This window comes from Schistocerca cancellata, chromosome 9, assembly GCF_023864275.1.
Source record: "Schistocerca cancellata isolate TAMUIC-IGC-003103 chromosome 9, iqSchCanc2.1, whole genome shotgun sequence".
NCBI classification, from domain to species: Eukaryota; Metazoa; Arthropoda; class Insecta; order Orthoptera; family Acrididae; genus Schistocerca; species Schistocerca cancellata.
This window is the reverse complement of record NC_064634.1, coordinates 67,943,461-67,959,775: the sequence shown is the minus strand read 5'-3', so window position 1 is coordinate 67,959,775 and position 16,315 is coordinate 67,943,461. Positions and strand designations below refer to the sequence as shown.

Below are 16,315 nucleotides of genomic sequence, written 5' to 3'. Positions count from 1 at the left end.
CATGTACTTGCCTCATTATCTCGGTCAATATAAACGTTGTGATTATTGTGCACGTACCAAAGTATGTGCCCCATAGTCGGCTATGATCTTCGACCATAGAATGGTCGAAGGCTATGATTCGCCGAACACCGCTTGTCGATACGTGCAATCGCCCCCGGAATAATGGGGGTGTTACGCCTTACGCGACTCGCCCTGTATAGTTGGACTCCTTGGTAAAACATAGTATTTGGGTCTTAACGCTATTCTTTCTATACAGATACTTGCAACTGCCGTGTCTGATTTGGTGATCCTGTGTTGAGATGTTTGTTACTCATTGCTACAAGTTTACTTCATAAAAACTGTAGTTTGAAAGAACTTGGAACTCTCAAAATACCCCATATTTTAAACAGTTCGGTGCAGTGGGCCTTTTCATGACTCATCCTTATTATTGTAACGGCCTGTTTCTGCAGTCTGAACACACTTTCCATATTGTGAGCATTTGGACCCCAGAGTATTACAGTATGTCATAATTGATGATAGAAGTAAATATATCTGCAAAACATGTTATTCTTAGAAGCGAGCTATTAAACATTATTGCTAATATCGTGGGGCATAGCGTGCTGAGCTAATTCTTTTTCCAAGTACCCTGATATCTTCATTTCCCATTTTAATTACTGATCAACACAAATACCTAAAACTTCTGTGCTACAAACATATGCTGTAAACTTATTACATAATTTAAGCTTTGTTGTGTTAATTCTTTTTTATGTATATCAGAGTTCATGTTGTTAGTATTTTTGTATTAAGCGTTGTTGACCAGTTGTGGCCTCCTCTAAGTGACTTGTCAGCTTTTACTCCTAATGTTTCTGCTGTCCTCCCAGTCGTTATTTTATTGCTGTGATGAACAAATGACACTGTTTTAGCTTGTGTGACATATAGTGGGAAGTCTTTAATGTAAATGAGAAACAGTATTGAGCCAAACAAACTTCCTTGAAGTACTCCAGTATTCAAATTATCTTGATCTGAAAGATGTATCACTGTCCCTGTTTAAGATTGTCCTTCCTTAATAGCTTGCTCTCTCATATGACCGATGATCGAAAAATCTGTTTAATATTAAACTGTATGTTACGTTTATCTAGAAGTAATTTCTATTTCTCAGTTTCAGAAAGTTGCAGCGTTTGTCAAAAATCGTCTTTATAAGTGGGGTGCTGTTTGAGTTCCATTTATTATTGATGATTATATGGCAGCTATAAGTTTTTTGTGACTAAATTTTGAAAAACTGGTCGTTAGTGGGAAATAAAGTAAAATTCAACAATCGAAACTGCTAACAGTCGTATTTTGATGTTGTTATGTTGGTATTCGTATTATTCGCTTTGCCTCTGAATCCCGCGAAGTGGTTGGTTACCGGTTTAACGTGTGATAGTTATGATTTGCCGCCATTCGTTTTGTAAGATTTAGTGGCTTGTGTTTATGTGAAGCGTTTTAATGTATGAAGTTTTCGAAAAATGGAAGAGTCAGGCTCGAGGATTTTAGATTTTGATTCGTCGGTTGATGATAACTATGATTTTAACAACAGTTCGGTTTTTGATCATGACACTTCGAATGAGGACGGAGCTCCTAAACTACAGCAAGAAAAATCAAGTTTACAATTTGGACTAGATTGTCGTGATCGCGAGTGTAGTGTTAACAGTTGTGGTGATGTGACAAACTCTACAAATTTAAAGGTGTCCCTTTCCCCGCCGTACAAAGGAGTCCGTGCACTCAGGCTTCTCGATTCGCCCCTTACTCCGAAGACAATAATTGAAAATAGTTCTGGAACAGCGTTTTCGACGCCGTTTTTACGTCGTTCCAACCTCTGTCTTGCCAGGCGACAAAATGGGCGTCCTCGTTCAAGATTATTTACCGCCCCAGAAGCTTCGACAGGAGAAAACAGCGATAACGATAAGCCAGCAGCTAACATAAACCCATTCACGCCAACTGGAATGCTTCTTTCAAGCAAAAAGAGATCTAGATCCAAGAGGAGTCTTGTGGGGTGCGTATAGTGGTATTTTATGTGATGTTCTGTCATATTTGTATAGTGTTGCACAATTGGCGTCTGCTGTGTGTCAATATGGGGAGGTAGTCAGTTTAGTGCTTAATCGTTTCCTGCGACTGTTTTTTTAAAAACATAACAGGGTTTAAACCCAAACTCTTATTCATGTGTATGCGAAGTATAATACTTTTAAGTTATTGAAATCTTACAGCAACTTTCATCAATATTCCAGTACTTAATCTTCCTTTGTAGATCACCACCTCCGCCTTCAAGTGGTTCCTCGATTGTTATCCAGGCAGCATCAGATGATTCAGATAATGAAGTGGAACAACCTACAAAGAAGCTGGCTCTCCATGATTCAAATATTTCAAGATACCACAAGGTTAAACATATAACCATATATTATAAATTGTATATAGCGTTATTATTATTTTGGCTTGCAGTCAGAACTGTGTGGTACAAATATTTCATCACTGTTAGTAATCGTGTGAGTCCCTGTATTGCAGTCTTTCATAAGAGCCACTGTTAAAGTCATAAAATGGGGGGGGGGGGGGGCTTCTGTTAGCTTTAAGCAGACGAGACATTTAAATTCGCTAAATTGTCATGAAGGTAATTTGTCGGTTTCATAGGAATCTTTTCTGTGAAATACTTTCTGTATACTCTATAGAGTCTAATATTTTATATCTGTGTAATTAGCATTATTATGTCATAATTGAGTCTCTCGTCCTTCCTTATGTGATTCACTTTTTATCCTTGTTAGACGTAATAAGCTTTTGCATTTTGTGTGCGTTTAGCAGCAACAGATGCTTTTGATAGTGTGAACTCGTTCATCTTGATAGCAAACTTTCCTAAAAACTGGAAGATGCTCTACGTTTTAGACATATCTTGAGAGATTGGTAGTGACCTGATCATCCTGAAATTCTTTGTTAAATAGTTGAAAATCCATAATGGAATGTAACAATATTATGAAAAGGATAGCTGCTGCTCACCATATATAGTCGCAAATAGGCAAAACAGAAAGACTGTCAGAAAATAAGCTTTCGGTCAGTGAGGCATTTGTAAAAAATAGACGACATATACACACTTGTGCAAATGCAGCCCCTCCACACACAAATCATAGTCTCCGGCTTCATCAGCTGACAATGTGTGTGTGTGTGTGTGTGTGTGTGTGTGTGTGTGTGTGTGTGTGTGTGTTTTTACTGACTGTCTTTTTGTTGTGCTTATCTGAGACTTAGCATCTCCACTATATGGCAAGTAGCAACTATCTTTTTCATAATATTGTTGAACTTGTGTGTTCCTGTATATTGTATATATGTTGAGTGCTAAAGTATTCTCATTTATTTATAAAGCTGTATCTTCAACAATGTGTCTTGTACTGCAACTTTATCTACTCTCCCTCTTATTGTCTACTGTTATGAATTGCTGCTGCTTCTACAGTGAAGAAACTGTCAACTGAAATTGCTGAACAGTAAAACCAATATAATTTGCTGTTTGGATAGAGAGAGAGAAGGCACTGAAGAAATTGCTGTAGATAATGTTGTGTTATTACAAAATGAAGACAGATAGTGAGGGTTCGCTTAGAAGGCGGTGACAATTGTCAGGATTTGCTCTTAGGTCCGTAGAAGGCTCTTCATCACAAGTATATTCAACTTTCAGTTTTGCCTATTACAAATGACTAGTGTGACAACATGTTGGACGATGAATGCAGTGACTGAAAGAAATATAATTAAGAAATAACAATTTGTTTCCATATTTTTTCCAGGAATTTCATGAAGTTGAACTTATTGGAACTGGAGAGTTTGGAACTGTATTTAAGTGTATCAACAGACTTGATGGTTGTATATATGCAGTAAAGAAAAGTATAAAACCAATTGCTGGCAGTGCTAATGAGTAAGTGTTTTAATAATTTGTGTAGTGTTAAAATATTTCTAGGGTAGTGTAGGAAACATGTTTTGACATAAATCATGGCAACCATCTTCAAATGCCAATGTTTAATTTGATTGATGTAAAACATTTCAGATTTGAAGGTTTCTGGGGTATAGTGTGCTTAGGAAGTGTTTGGGCTATGGTTTTATGGCAAATGTTGTGCGCACCCTTATTAAGTTCACTCAGCTGCTCAGTTATCTTGCATTTAGAGGCTTTTTTATTTTTTTGATTGTAGGAGCTGTGTAAAAAGTGGCACCCTTGACATACTTTCGGCAGAACCGATGTAGTAACAAATAATATTGTTATTACTGTAGAATTCGTTTTCTGTGCAGTCCGGAATTTGTTACTTTGAGATGCAATAATTTGGCTTAGAAGTTGCTATGACGCTGTTAAATTTGTGATATCATGGGGCACTTACATCTCAGTCTACATGTAATGTTGAATCCTACTTAATTTAAAATGTCCTTTGAATTTTAGGGATTGCAGAAGTGTTGGATTCCACCTGTCTGCTTTGACCTATGATGTCATCAGTGTGGTGGAAATGGCTATTCTAAGTGTCTCCAATATGGCGCCAATGATGTCACAACATACACACTGTAACAAACACGAAAATACGTATAAATAAGACTACATCTCCCTCCTAAAATACAAACAAACTAACAGGACAACCACGGAAAACTGGGGGTTTTAGGGAGGGGACAAACTAATTATAACAGTAAAAAAGACACATCAAGATGCCAAAACGCACAAAATGACGAACAAAAAAAATTACAAAATCTTCAGGAATCGGCCACTTCCCTTGACCTATATAGGTCAACTGCAGCTGACTATACCAAAACACCAACGCCTACAGCAAAAACTATAGACATTGGAATCGGACATTTCCCTCGACCACAGCTGATGATATCAAAACACCAGTACCTACACATAAAACTATGGAAATTAGGATTGGTCATTTCCCTTGATCTATATGAGTCAACCATAACTATTGATACAGAAAAACCTACAACTATGAAAAACAAAACACACACACATATACACACACGGAGAGAGACCATAACACCCTTAAGCCATGGGTCGAAGCAGACTGGTGGAATCTGACGGTTCTGTTGACCCAAATTTTATAGTTGGACTGTAGGGTATTTCTTGTCGGAGTGGCATATTTAGTGTTTCTGTTTATTGCATTCTACACTACTGGTTTGGCCACAGGTATGCAGACATCTTTGTTATTTTATGATAGTTTGTGATTAGAAAATGTCTTGGTTGACAGGAAAGCTGCTCTCAATGAAGTATATGCTCATGCTGTTCTGGGAAAGCACCAACATGTTGTGCGCTATTATTCTGCATGGGCAGAAGATGACCATATGATAATTCAGAATGAATATTGCAATGGTGGTAGCCTTGCTGATCGCATTGTAGAAAATCACAGAACTGGCACTGCATTTTCAGAATCAGAGATGCGTCAACTCTTAACTCATGTGGCTGAAGGACTCAGGTAAAGTACTTGTCCTTTTTTTTCCCCTCTTGCTGTTATGAAATGTAAGTGTTGTTTCCTCAGTATTTAAGGGTAGTAAGTATTCAGGGCACATTTTTCACCTTGCTAAATAATTATTTGTAGAATGAGGAATAGCGTTTTAAACGTTGTTTATTAGCTTTTTCTGGAAGAATGCTACTTGTCTCCTAAGCGAGAGAAAGATGTGGACAGAAGTTTCATAAGCATTAAATAAATACTTTAGAGAATAAATGTTTTACCTTTTATTGACAGTGTTAATCTAGTAATATGTAGTAAGCCTGTTTAGATTTCTGTTTTCCCAATATTTCCCAAACACCTCTTTATTGCTTTTGTAAATTTAATGAAGAAGTTAACCACAATTTATTTCTGAGGTGTTCAGAGCTGATTCTACTTATTGATGTGGGTTTATTGAATATGCTGAATTTTACACATAGGCCCAGATTTCAGTTGGTTTAGTAACTTAAAAATTTCTTTTGTGGCAGGGTTATTGACTGACAATTACAGTGTATGTTAAATAAATTAATGATCTTAAAACCACAGCTTAATCTAATTATTTATTTATGACTTCACAGTCAGTTGTTTTCACCGCTGATAACATGTTACTTGGCATCATTCTTTTGTGTTGGGAGAGGTTGCGGGTGGACTGCACAGACTTAAGAATTTCTGCCCAGCTCTTATAAACACATATGGTACCATGCCATAATATCTAGTTGAGAGTTTGTACAAAAATTAGTATTTTAATCAAGCAGTGGAATGCAGTAAATAAAATTCACAATCAGTAGTTTATTTCATCAAATATTATAGTTGGCGACAGCTTTAATGGCCTCTGGCCATCCATCTTACAAGGAATGGTGCATTTTCAATTTGGCTAACACTGCGTAGACTTATGTCATGTTCCTGCACCTTGGCAATGTCGCTCACTGGTTTGCCTGAATCTGCCTCACATTTGAAGAATGAGTACACTTTAAAAATAAGGTACCTTGCCTGTTCGCGAAACACTTTTTGCCTTTTAGCTGTTTAAACCATTATGATAAAATACACAGAAATCAGTCATAGTTTTAAGCGCATAAAACATGGTAGAATGCTCAATATGTTGAGTTCACACAGTATGGGATACAGAAACAGACTGATCCCCGATTGGCTAGCTGCACAGCTGTCGACTGTGCATTCCCGGCCCAGAGGCTGTAAATGCCATTAGAGATTTGGAGGTTGCGTTGACTGTGGCTATCATGCATGTTGGGTCCAGTCTTCTGCAACTTGTGGTTAATGTCAGCATTGATGTCTGTTGCTTGGGTTGTGACGCCATCCTCATTTCATCCAGATGCGTGACGAAAGCAGTGAAGACTGCTGGTCTCAGGTACGGAGTGCAAGTAGGGCTCATGGTTTGCAGCATTGTTCCAAGAGTTGATTGGGGTTCTTTGGTTTGAAGCCAAGCGGAAGGCCTCAACTGAAGGTTATGTTGATTCTGTGATCTTTTCCTGTAGATTTATGGTCTGTGTTAGGGGATGGAGGTATGAGACACCTCTTGATAGGTCAGTGGTGCACTACACAAAGGGAGCAGCTAGTCGGGTAGCAGAGCATTTGTAGAGTGCATGTGGGATGTGACACCCTCTGAAGAATGTTTATCAGTCCATACATAGAGACCAAAGTCAGACCACGTGCAAAATAGACACTAGGGCTGTCAAAATATTAAGATTAAATTGTTGAAGTATTGGTCACAGTCTTGAACACTAGGCACCCCTCACCCCCAGGAAAGTTGTCGCACTCAAATTATTCTTGAAACTGATAGCTGGCTGTAACCCAAAGTAAACAGCTTTGAAATATTTAGCAAGGTGTGGAAAGTATACCTAAAAGCCAACTTGTAGGTGCCATGGAAGGGGGTGTGTTTATTGCAGTTGATGAAAATGTCTATTGAGGCTGTAAAAGTCCGGTGGTGAAGTTGTGATCCATGTAACAGGTCTGTGTGAACTCGTGTTAATGTTACGGTGTTTTTGTCAGCCATCAGAGTCCACCGTGACAATTTCAGAATCATTGAAAGAAGGGCTATGCTTAACAGCATCAAAATACTCAGATTATGCAGTATTAGTTGAAGGTCCCCCCCATGAACCATGGACCTTGCCGTTGGTGGGGAGGCTTGCGTGCCTCAGCGATACAGATGGCCGTACCGTAGGTACAACCACAACGGAGGGGTATCTGTTGAGAGGCCAGACAAACATGTGGTTCCTGAAGAGGGGCAGCAGCCTTTTCAGTAGTTGCAGGGGCAACAGTCTGGATGATTGACTGACCTGGCCTTGTAACACTAACCAAAATGGCCTTGCTGTGCTGGTACTGCAAACAGCTGAAAGCAAGGGGAAACTACGGCCGTAATTTTTCCCGAGGGCATGCAGCTTTACTGTATGATTAAATGATGATGGCGTCCTCTTGGGTAAAATATTCCGGAGGTAAAATAGTCCCCCATTCGGATCTCCGGGCGGGGACTACTCAAGAGGATGTCGTTATCAGGAGAAAGAAAACTGGCGTCCTATGGATCGGAGCGTGGAATGTCAGATCCCTTAATCGGGCAGGTAGGTTAGAAAATTTAAAAAGGGAAATGGATAGGTTAAAGTTAGATATAGTGGGAATTAGTGAAGTTCGGTGGCAGGAGGAACAAGACTTCTGGTCAGGTGACTACAGGGTTATAAACACAAAGTCAAATAGGGGCAATGCAGGAGTAGGTTTAATAATGAATAGGAAAATAGGAAAGCAGGTAAGCTACTACAAACAGCATAGTGAACGCATTATTGTGGCCAAGATAGACACGAAGCCCACGCCTACTACAGTAGTACAAGTTTATATGCCAACTAGCTCTGCAGATGACGAAGAAATTGAAGAAATGTATGATGATATAAAAGAAATTATTCAGATAGTGAAGGGAGATGAAAATTTGATAGTCATGGGTGACTGGAATTCGAGTGTAGGAAAAGGGAGAGAAGGAAACGTAGTAGGTGAATATGGATTGGGGCTAAGAAATGAAAGAGGAAGCCGTCTGGTAGAATTTTGCACAGAGCACAACTTAATTATAGCTAACACTTGGTTCAAGAATCGTGAAAGAAGGTTGTATACATGGAAGAAGCCTGGAGATACTGACAAATTGTAAGACATTTCCAGGGGCAGATGTGGACTCTGACCACAATCTATTGGTTATGACCTGTAGATTAAAACTGAAGAAACTGCAAAAAGGTGGGAATTTAAGGAGATGGGACCTGGATAAACTGAAAGAACCAGAGGTTGTACAGAGCTTTAGGGAGAGCATAAGGGAACAATTGACAGGAATGGGGGAAAGAAATACAGTAGAAGAAGAATGGGTAGCTTTGAGGGATGAAGTAGTGAAGGCAGCAGAGGATCAAGTAGGTAAAAAGACCAGGGCTCTTAGAAATCCTTGGGTAACAGAAGAAATATTGAATTTAATTGATGAAAGGAGAAAATATAAAAATGCAGTTACTGAAGTAGGCAAAAAGGAATACAAACGTCTCAAAAATGAGATCGACAGGAAGTGCAAAATGGCTAAGCAGGGATGGCTAGAGGACAAATGTAAGGATGTTGAGGCTTATTTCACTAGGGGTAAGATAGATGCTGCCTACAGGAAAATTAAAGAGACTTTTGGAGATAAGAGAACCACTTGTATGAACATCAAGAACTCAGATGGAAACCCAGTTCTAAGCAAAGAAGGGAAAGCAGAAAGGTGGAAGGAGTATATAGAGGGTCTATACAAGGGCGATGTACTTGAGGACAATTTTATAGAAATGGAAGAGGATGTAGATGAAGATGAAATGGGAGATACGATACTGCGTGAAGAGTTTGACAGAGCACTGAAAGACCTGAGTCGAAACAAGGCCCCCGGAGTAGACAACATTCCATTGGAACTACTGACGGTCTTGGGAGAGCCAGTCCTGACAAAACTCTACCATCTGGTGAGCAAGATGTATGAAACGGGCGAAATACCCTCAGACTTCAAGAAGAATATAATAATTCCAATCCCAAAGAAAGCAGGTGTTGACAGATGTGAAAATTACCGAACAATCAGTTTAATAAGTCACAGCTGCAAAATACTAACACGAATTCTTTACAGACGAATGGAAAAACTAGTAGAAGCCGACCTCGGGGAAGATCAGTTTGGATTCCGTAGAAATACTGGAACACGTGAGGCAATACTGACCTTACGACTTATCTTAGAAGAAAGATTAAGGAAAGGCAAACCTACATTTCTAGCATTTGTAGACTTAGAGAAAGCTTTTGACAATGTTGACTGGAATACTCTCTTTCAAATTCTAAAGGTGGCAGGGGTAAAATACAGGGAGCGAAAGGCTATTTACAATTTGTACAGAAACCAGATGGCAGTTATAAGAGTCGAGGGGCATGAAAGGGAAGCAGTGGTTGGGAAGGGAGTAAGACAGGGTTGTAGCCTCTCCCCGATGTTATTCAATCTGTATATCGAGCAAGCAGTAAAGGAAACAAAAGAAAAATTCGGAGTAGGTATTAAAATCCATGGAGAAGAAATAAAAACCTTGAGGTTTGCCGATGACATTGTAATTCTGTCAGAGACAGCAAAGGACCTGGAAGTGCAGTTGAACGGAATGGACAGTGTCTTGAAAGGAGGATATAAGATGTTCATCAACAAAAGCAAAACGAGGATAATGGAATGTAGTCGAATTAAGTCGGGTGATGCTGAGGGAATTAGATTAGGAAATGAGACACTTAAAGTAGTAAAGGAAATTTGCTATTTGGGGAGCAAAATAACTGATGATGGTCGGAGTAGAGAGGATACAAAATGTAGACTGGCAATGGCAAGGAAAGCGTTTCTGAAGAAGAGAAATTTGTTAACACCGAGTATAGATTTAAGTGTCAGGAAGTCATTTCTGAAAGTATTTGTATGGAGTGTAGCCATGTATGGAAGTGAAACATGGACGGTAAATAGTTTGGACAAGAAGAGAATAGAAGCTTTTGAAATGTGGTGCTACAGAAGAATGCTGAAGATTAGATGGGTAGATCATATAACTAATGAGGAAGTATTGAATAGGATTGGGGAGAAGAGAAGTTTGTGGCACAACTTGACCAGAAGAAGGGATCGTTTGGTAGGACATGTTCTGAGGCATCAAGGGATCACCAATTTAGTATTGGAGGGCAGCGTGGAGGGTAAAAATCGTAGGGGGAGACCAAGAGATGAATACACTAAGCAGATTCAGAAGGATGTAGGTTGCAGTAGGTACTGGGAGATGAAGAAGCTTACACATGATAGACTAGCATGGAGAGCTGCATCAAACCAGTCTCAGGACTGAAGACCACAACAACAACAGTTGAAGGTAGCTTTAACCTACTGAGTATAGACTGGGACACCTATGGATTATTGCAGGTGGTATGGACAGACAGTCTTGTGAAAACTGTCTTAAGCAGCTTATCAGACTGCCCAGTTACCTTATCTGTGGCACCAGTATAGGGACAGGGATTAGTGATCATGATGATATCATAGTGACTTGGTCAATCAATACAGCAGACTATTTTTGCTGGAAAGAGCAGATAAGCAGTTGTTAGCATACTACTTATTAGACAATGAATGGACATCATTTAGTTCCAGTATAATAGACATAGAGGACTTACGGACAAAATTTAAACTGTTTTTAAATCGCACCCTGGAGAAACACATGCCGAGTATGGGCGTTAAGTATGGAGAAGACCCACCATGGTTTAAAATTTGGCGGATGTTCGTGGTTTATCCATGGACCCAGGACTACAGTGCTCCTCAGAAGCCCAGAGGCCACAGGAGATGGATTTTGGGAATTGCAACTGTCTCGCCACAAGTACATTGTACAGAGCAGCTTTTTATTTATTCTAGTACATTTTTGACACTTCGAAAGTAGTTTATACATTAGAAAGTATGGACTATAAGAAGAAGAAAATTGTGTAAAATAAGACATAACACAGTTGGTAACAACTGACAATAACAAACATAGTAGAACCAACATATTATTAGCGGCCACCTGTAGTGTTGGTTTACACAACTCTTCCCTGCATTGTATTATCCTATTTCGACTATCTCGTGACAAATTATCAGGGTAGTAAGTATTATATTCAAATGTTTTGTGTTTTACTTTTTGATATATTCCACACCCATGAGAATCATCTCATTTTTTGGGTCTATGGAACGAAAACTGAATCTAATCTAACTTTCAAGAGGCCTACTTTTTCTGAGGTTATTTCTGAAATCGGTGAAGGTATTTTGAATTCTTCTTGCGACTCCAAGGAAGTGTATACTTCTGTCACCAAATGTGTTTCATTTTATTGAAATAAAATTACATCAGTGGTCTGAATGACACATATATATCATTTGGTTTGCTTTCTCCACTGAAAAACAATTCATTAGAAAAGATGTTAATATTTAAGATTTTTGCTCACATGTTAAGCAATACAAAAGTCCTTAAATTTTTTGTCATCTTGTTTCTTTACTTACAATTGAGATCTCAAAATTTGTCAGGGAAAAGTGCCAGAACTGGTCTGGAAACCAGGCAAATCTCAGGGAGTTTCATTTGGGGTAACTTGTGGCAACATGGAGATCATTCTCACACGATGATTGTACAAACATACCATCATTTTATTGTTCTACACACTCTTACATGGAGGGCATAGTAATAAAAATCCCTGCCATTGAGAAGCAACTGAAAGAGTTGGAAAAAAAAAAATAATCACCAGGTCTACATGGAATCCCAGTTTGGTTTTACGGAGAGTACCCTATGGCATTGAACTCGTATTTCACTTTCATTTATTGCAAATTCCTCTCTGCATGCAAATGATGAGAAAAATGCACATGACTCACTGTACATAAGAAGGACCTGTAAAATTACAGACCAGTATGCTTAACTTTGTTTTACTGCAGACTTCTTGAACATATCCCGAGGCCCCCTGCGGGGACCTTCTTCTGCAGTCTAGCAATGAGCTGCGCGCCAGTTTAGAGTGGCGAGGTGTCCATTTCGTCCGATGCATCCACCAGGATCTGAGAGATAATCAGGTTGCCACCTGTACCTTCATTTTGGCCTTACAGGGTGACACATTGCACGAGGTCAAGGTGATGGTCTACCACTGTGACGCAAAGCCATATATCCCTCTCCCGATGCGGTGCTTTAATTTCCGCTGAACTTCCAGCACCACCTATCGAGATTGTGGACGTCCTCCACATCCCAATACTCCCGGTGCCCTCACCTCCCATCTGTCTCTCCAGAAAGAGGCTAAGAGAAAATATGAGAGGCTACATCCCGTGCATATGACGTCAACCTATTCCGCTGCTATGACAACGGTTGTACCATCTTCCTCTCCGCCATGTACAGTTGGCTCTGAGCCGTCAGACTGCACCTGCCCCTCTGATGGGGGCACTTCCCTCCCTGTTGCTCCTGCACAACCTACTTCAAGAGCAACACCACTACCCCTCCCCTCCCCAACCCTTGAGGATATCTGTCTCCACTTCTCAGCCAGGGAAGCGTAAGTCTTCTTCGGGTCCTCTCACCAGGAAAGGATCCCTTGGGTCACTCCCTTCCCAGGTTCATACCATTGGCTTAGCTGACAGCCATCAGTGGCTGAAGCAACCACAGGTAGCTGCTCGTAGGGCTTCACGATCCTCCTCAGTCCCTGAGACTGAATCAGTGAAGCCCTCCCAACCGGACAAACCTAAGGAGCAGCTAGAGAAACCTAACAAGAAAGACTTCAAAGAGCCAAGGCACTGCGGTGGTACCCACTCCACCCCTGCCTACAAGTTCTGTGTCTGAGGATGCGGTGGAGTTTCTGGCATCTGCTGAGGACCTAGATCTCACTGGGTTCTCAGAGCCAGTGGATGTCGATCGCACATGTTGCCATCAATGTTGTCATTGAGCAGTTCACTATAACAATCGTTTCTGCAGTGGAAAACTCAATCCCTCGTTCTTTAAGGTGCCCCCTGTGAAAGACAGTCCCTTCGTGGTTGCTGGAAGTTGCTGAGGCAATTGAGGAGCTTCGGCGAGCTCTACAGTGACATAAGCAGCACTCTTTCCTAGGGCATCTAATAGCCTTCGAGCGGCTCCGTGCCCGCATTCGCCAGCTAGTAAAAAAACGGAAACAGGAATGTTTGGAGAGGTATGTTTCTACTGAGTGCCGTACGTCACCTTCCCAAGTCCGGACGAAGATCAGACGTGTTTGTGGGTACCCCGACATTAACATCAATGGCGTATTATCTACCGACGCAAACCCAATTGCCGAGCACTTTGCTCGAGCCTCTGCGTTAGAGAACTTCTCTGTATGTGGAGGACTTATGCATTTTGTACTGCTCCTCCAGTACTGGTGTTGCTGAGTGGCGCCTAAAGGGAGCCATTCATAAGGCACAGTCATGGGCTCTAACCTAAGGCTTCCACTTTTTGGCCGCGGAGTTTTGTGTCATGCACTTCTGTCGGCATTACACCGTTCATCCCGAACCAGAACATTACCTTAATGATGATCCACTTACTGTACTGGAGACACATCGATTGTTAGGACTGGTTTTCAATGCCCATTGACGTGGCTTCCTCACCTTCGTCAGCTTAAGCAGAAGTGCTGACAGCACGTCAATGCCCATCGCTGCCTGAGCAACACCAAGTGGGGTGCAGATCGATTTCTGTTGCTGCAGTTCTACAGAGCCCTTGTTCAATCCTGCTTTGACTATGGGAGTCTGGTTTACAGTTCGGCGGCACCCTCAGCATTGCGCTTACTCGACCCCTGCACCACTATGGCATTCGCCTAGCGAGGTTGTAGAAAAAGTCCGGTGACCAGTGTCCTGGTGGAGGCCAGAGGCCCTCTATTGAAGATTAGGTGTGCAGTACTGCTGGCCAGTTACGTTGCACACGTTCATAGTTCTCCTGTGCATCCGAATTACCGTCTCCTTTCCCCAACCATGGCGGTTGATCTCCCCCATCGGCGGCCCAGGTCACGGCTTAAGATTGCTGTTTGCGCATGGTCCCTTCTGTCTAAAATGGAATCCTTCCCATTACCACCTCTGCTCGAGGTCCATTCATGTACACCTCCACGGTGTACACCTAGGCCACAGATTCTTCTGGACCTTTAGCATGGCCCTAAGGACTCAGTTAACCCTGCGGCTCTCCGCTATAAATTCCTCTTGATTCTAAACAGGTACTAGGGCCATGAAGTGGTTTAAACCGACAGCTCGGTGGCAGATGGTCATGTAGGCTTTGCGTATATTCATGGAGGACATATAGAACAGCACTCCTTGCCAGGTGGCTGCAGTGTTTTCACTGCAGAGCTGGCGGCCATATCTCGTACTCTAGAGCACATCCGCTCATGCCATGGCGAGTCATTTCTCCTGTGTACTAACTCCTTGAGCAGCCCACAAGCTGTCGACCAGTGCTACCCTCACCGTCCTTTGGTAGCGTCTATCAAGATTCCATCTATGCCCTGGAATGGTCCCATCGTTCAGTGGTGTTAGTGTGGACCCCAGGATACGTCGGAATCCCAGGCGACGAACTTGCCGACAGGCTGGCCAACAGGCTACACAGAAACTGCTTCTGAGATGAACATCTCTGAAACTGACCTGTGTTCTGTCTTACACTGCAGGGTTTTTCGGCTTTGGGAGATGGAATGGTGTAACAGTAGGTACAACAAACTGTGTGTCGTTAACGAGACTACGAATGTGTGGAAGTCTTCTATGCAGTCCTCTTGCAGGGAATCAGTTGTCCTCTGCTGGCTCCGCATTGGCCATACATGGCTAACTCATGGTTACCTCCTCCATCGCGAGGACCCACCTCGGTGTTGCTGTCGCTCACAAATGACTTTTGCCCACCTCTTGCTGGACTGCCCACTTTCCGCCACTCTGTGGTGGACTTTTAACTTAACCAGCACCCTACCTTCAGTGCTGGGTGACTATGCCTCAATAGCAGCTTTAGTTTTAAATTTTATTCTTGAGGGTGGGTTTTATCATTTGATCAAAGTTTTAGGGCATGTCTTTTGTCCCTCTTGTGTTCTCCACCCTAGTGCTTTTAGGGCGGAGGTTTTAATGTGTTGCAGAGTGCCTGGCTTCTCCTTTTTATTGTCATAGTTAGCCAGCCATGGTGATCTGCTCTCTTGTTATATTTCTTCTGTGTGTTCCTGGCGTCTCGCTGTGGTTTTCATGTCTGATTTTGTCCATTTTAGTGTTTGTTGCCCTTCTGTCATTCTTGTGGTTTTCTTCTTTCTTCCGGCTGTTTTTTGTACGTCTCGATTATTTTACTCCCATCCTTGTGGAATTATTTGAATCGGAATGTGGGACCGATGACCTAGCAGTTTGGTCCCCCCCCCCCCCCCCCCCCCCCTTTTTTAAACCAACCAACCATAGCCAGAGTTCCTATACAATAAATTTCTTTGAGACAGAAAAGCTTCTGTCTATAAATCAGCATGGATTTAGTTCACAATAAATACTCTGTGAGCCATGAATGATGGGCAACAGCAAATTCCATATTCTAGATTTCTGGAAAGTGTTTGACATGGTGTCCCGCTGCAGCCACTTCAATGATATGAGCATAAAGAATAGGTTCTCAGATACACGAGTTGCTCGAAGACTTCTTAAGTAATAGGCTCCAATACAGTGCCCTTTGCAGCGAATACTCATGAGAGATAAAGGAGTGTCCCATGAGCAGCAGTCGGTGACTGTCTGCTAATGCTGCTGTGGTGTACAGGAAGGAGTAGTCATTGTGCATCTAGAAGGATACAAGATGACTTGGACAAAAATTATGTAATGAATGGCAGCAAGCTCCAAATGTCGAAATGTGCAAGTTGCAGATGAGTAGGAAAAACAGTTTCGTAATGTTAGAATACAACATTAGTATTGTATTGCCCAGTAGTCA

At 41.5% G+C, this 16,315-nt stretch overlaps 1 protein-coding gene across 1 annotated transcript in view; it reads left to right on the top strand.

The window, feature by feature from the left end:
* Positions 1 to 1,362: 1,362 nt before the first annotated feature.
* Positions 1,363 to 16,315, top strand: part of LOC126100671 (wee1-like protein kinase) — an 82,637-nt gene continuing 67,684 nt past the window's right edge. Inside the window, exons 1-4 of the mRNA XM_049911291.1 lie at positions 1,363 to 2,011; positions 2,264 to 2,393; positions 3,774 to 3,901; positions 5,208 to 5,432. Of these exons, the coding sequence (XP_049767248.1) occupies positions 1,485 to 2,011; positions 2,264 to 2,393; positions 3,774 to 3,901; positions 5,208 to 5,432 (1,010 nt within the window). The 5' untranslated portion in view covers positions 1,363 to 1,484. The remainder of the gene's footprint in view (positions 2,012 to 2,263; positions 2,394 to 3,773; positions 3,902 to 5,207; positions 5,433 to 16,315) is intronic.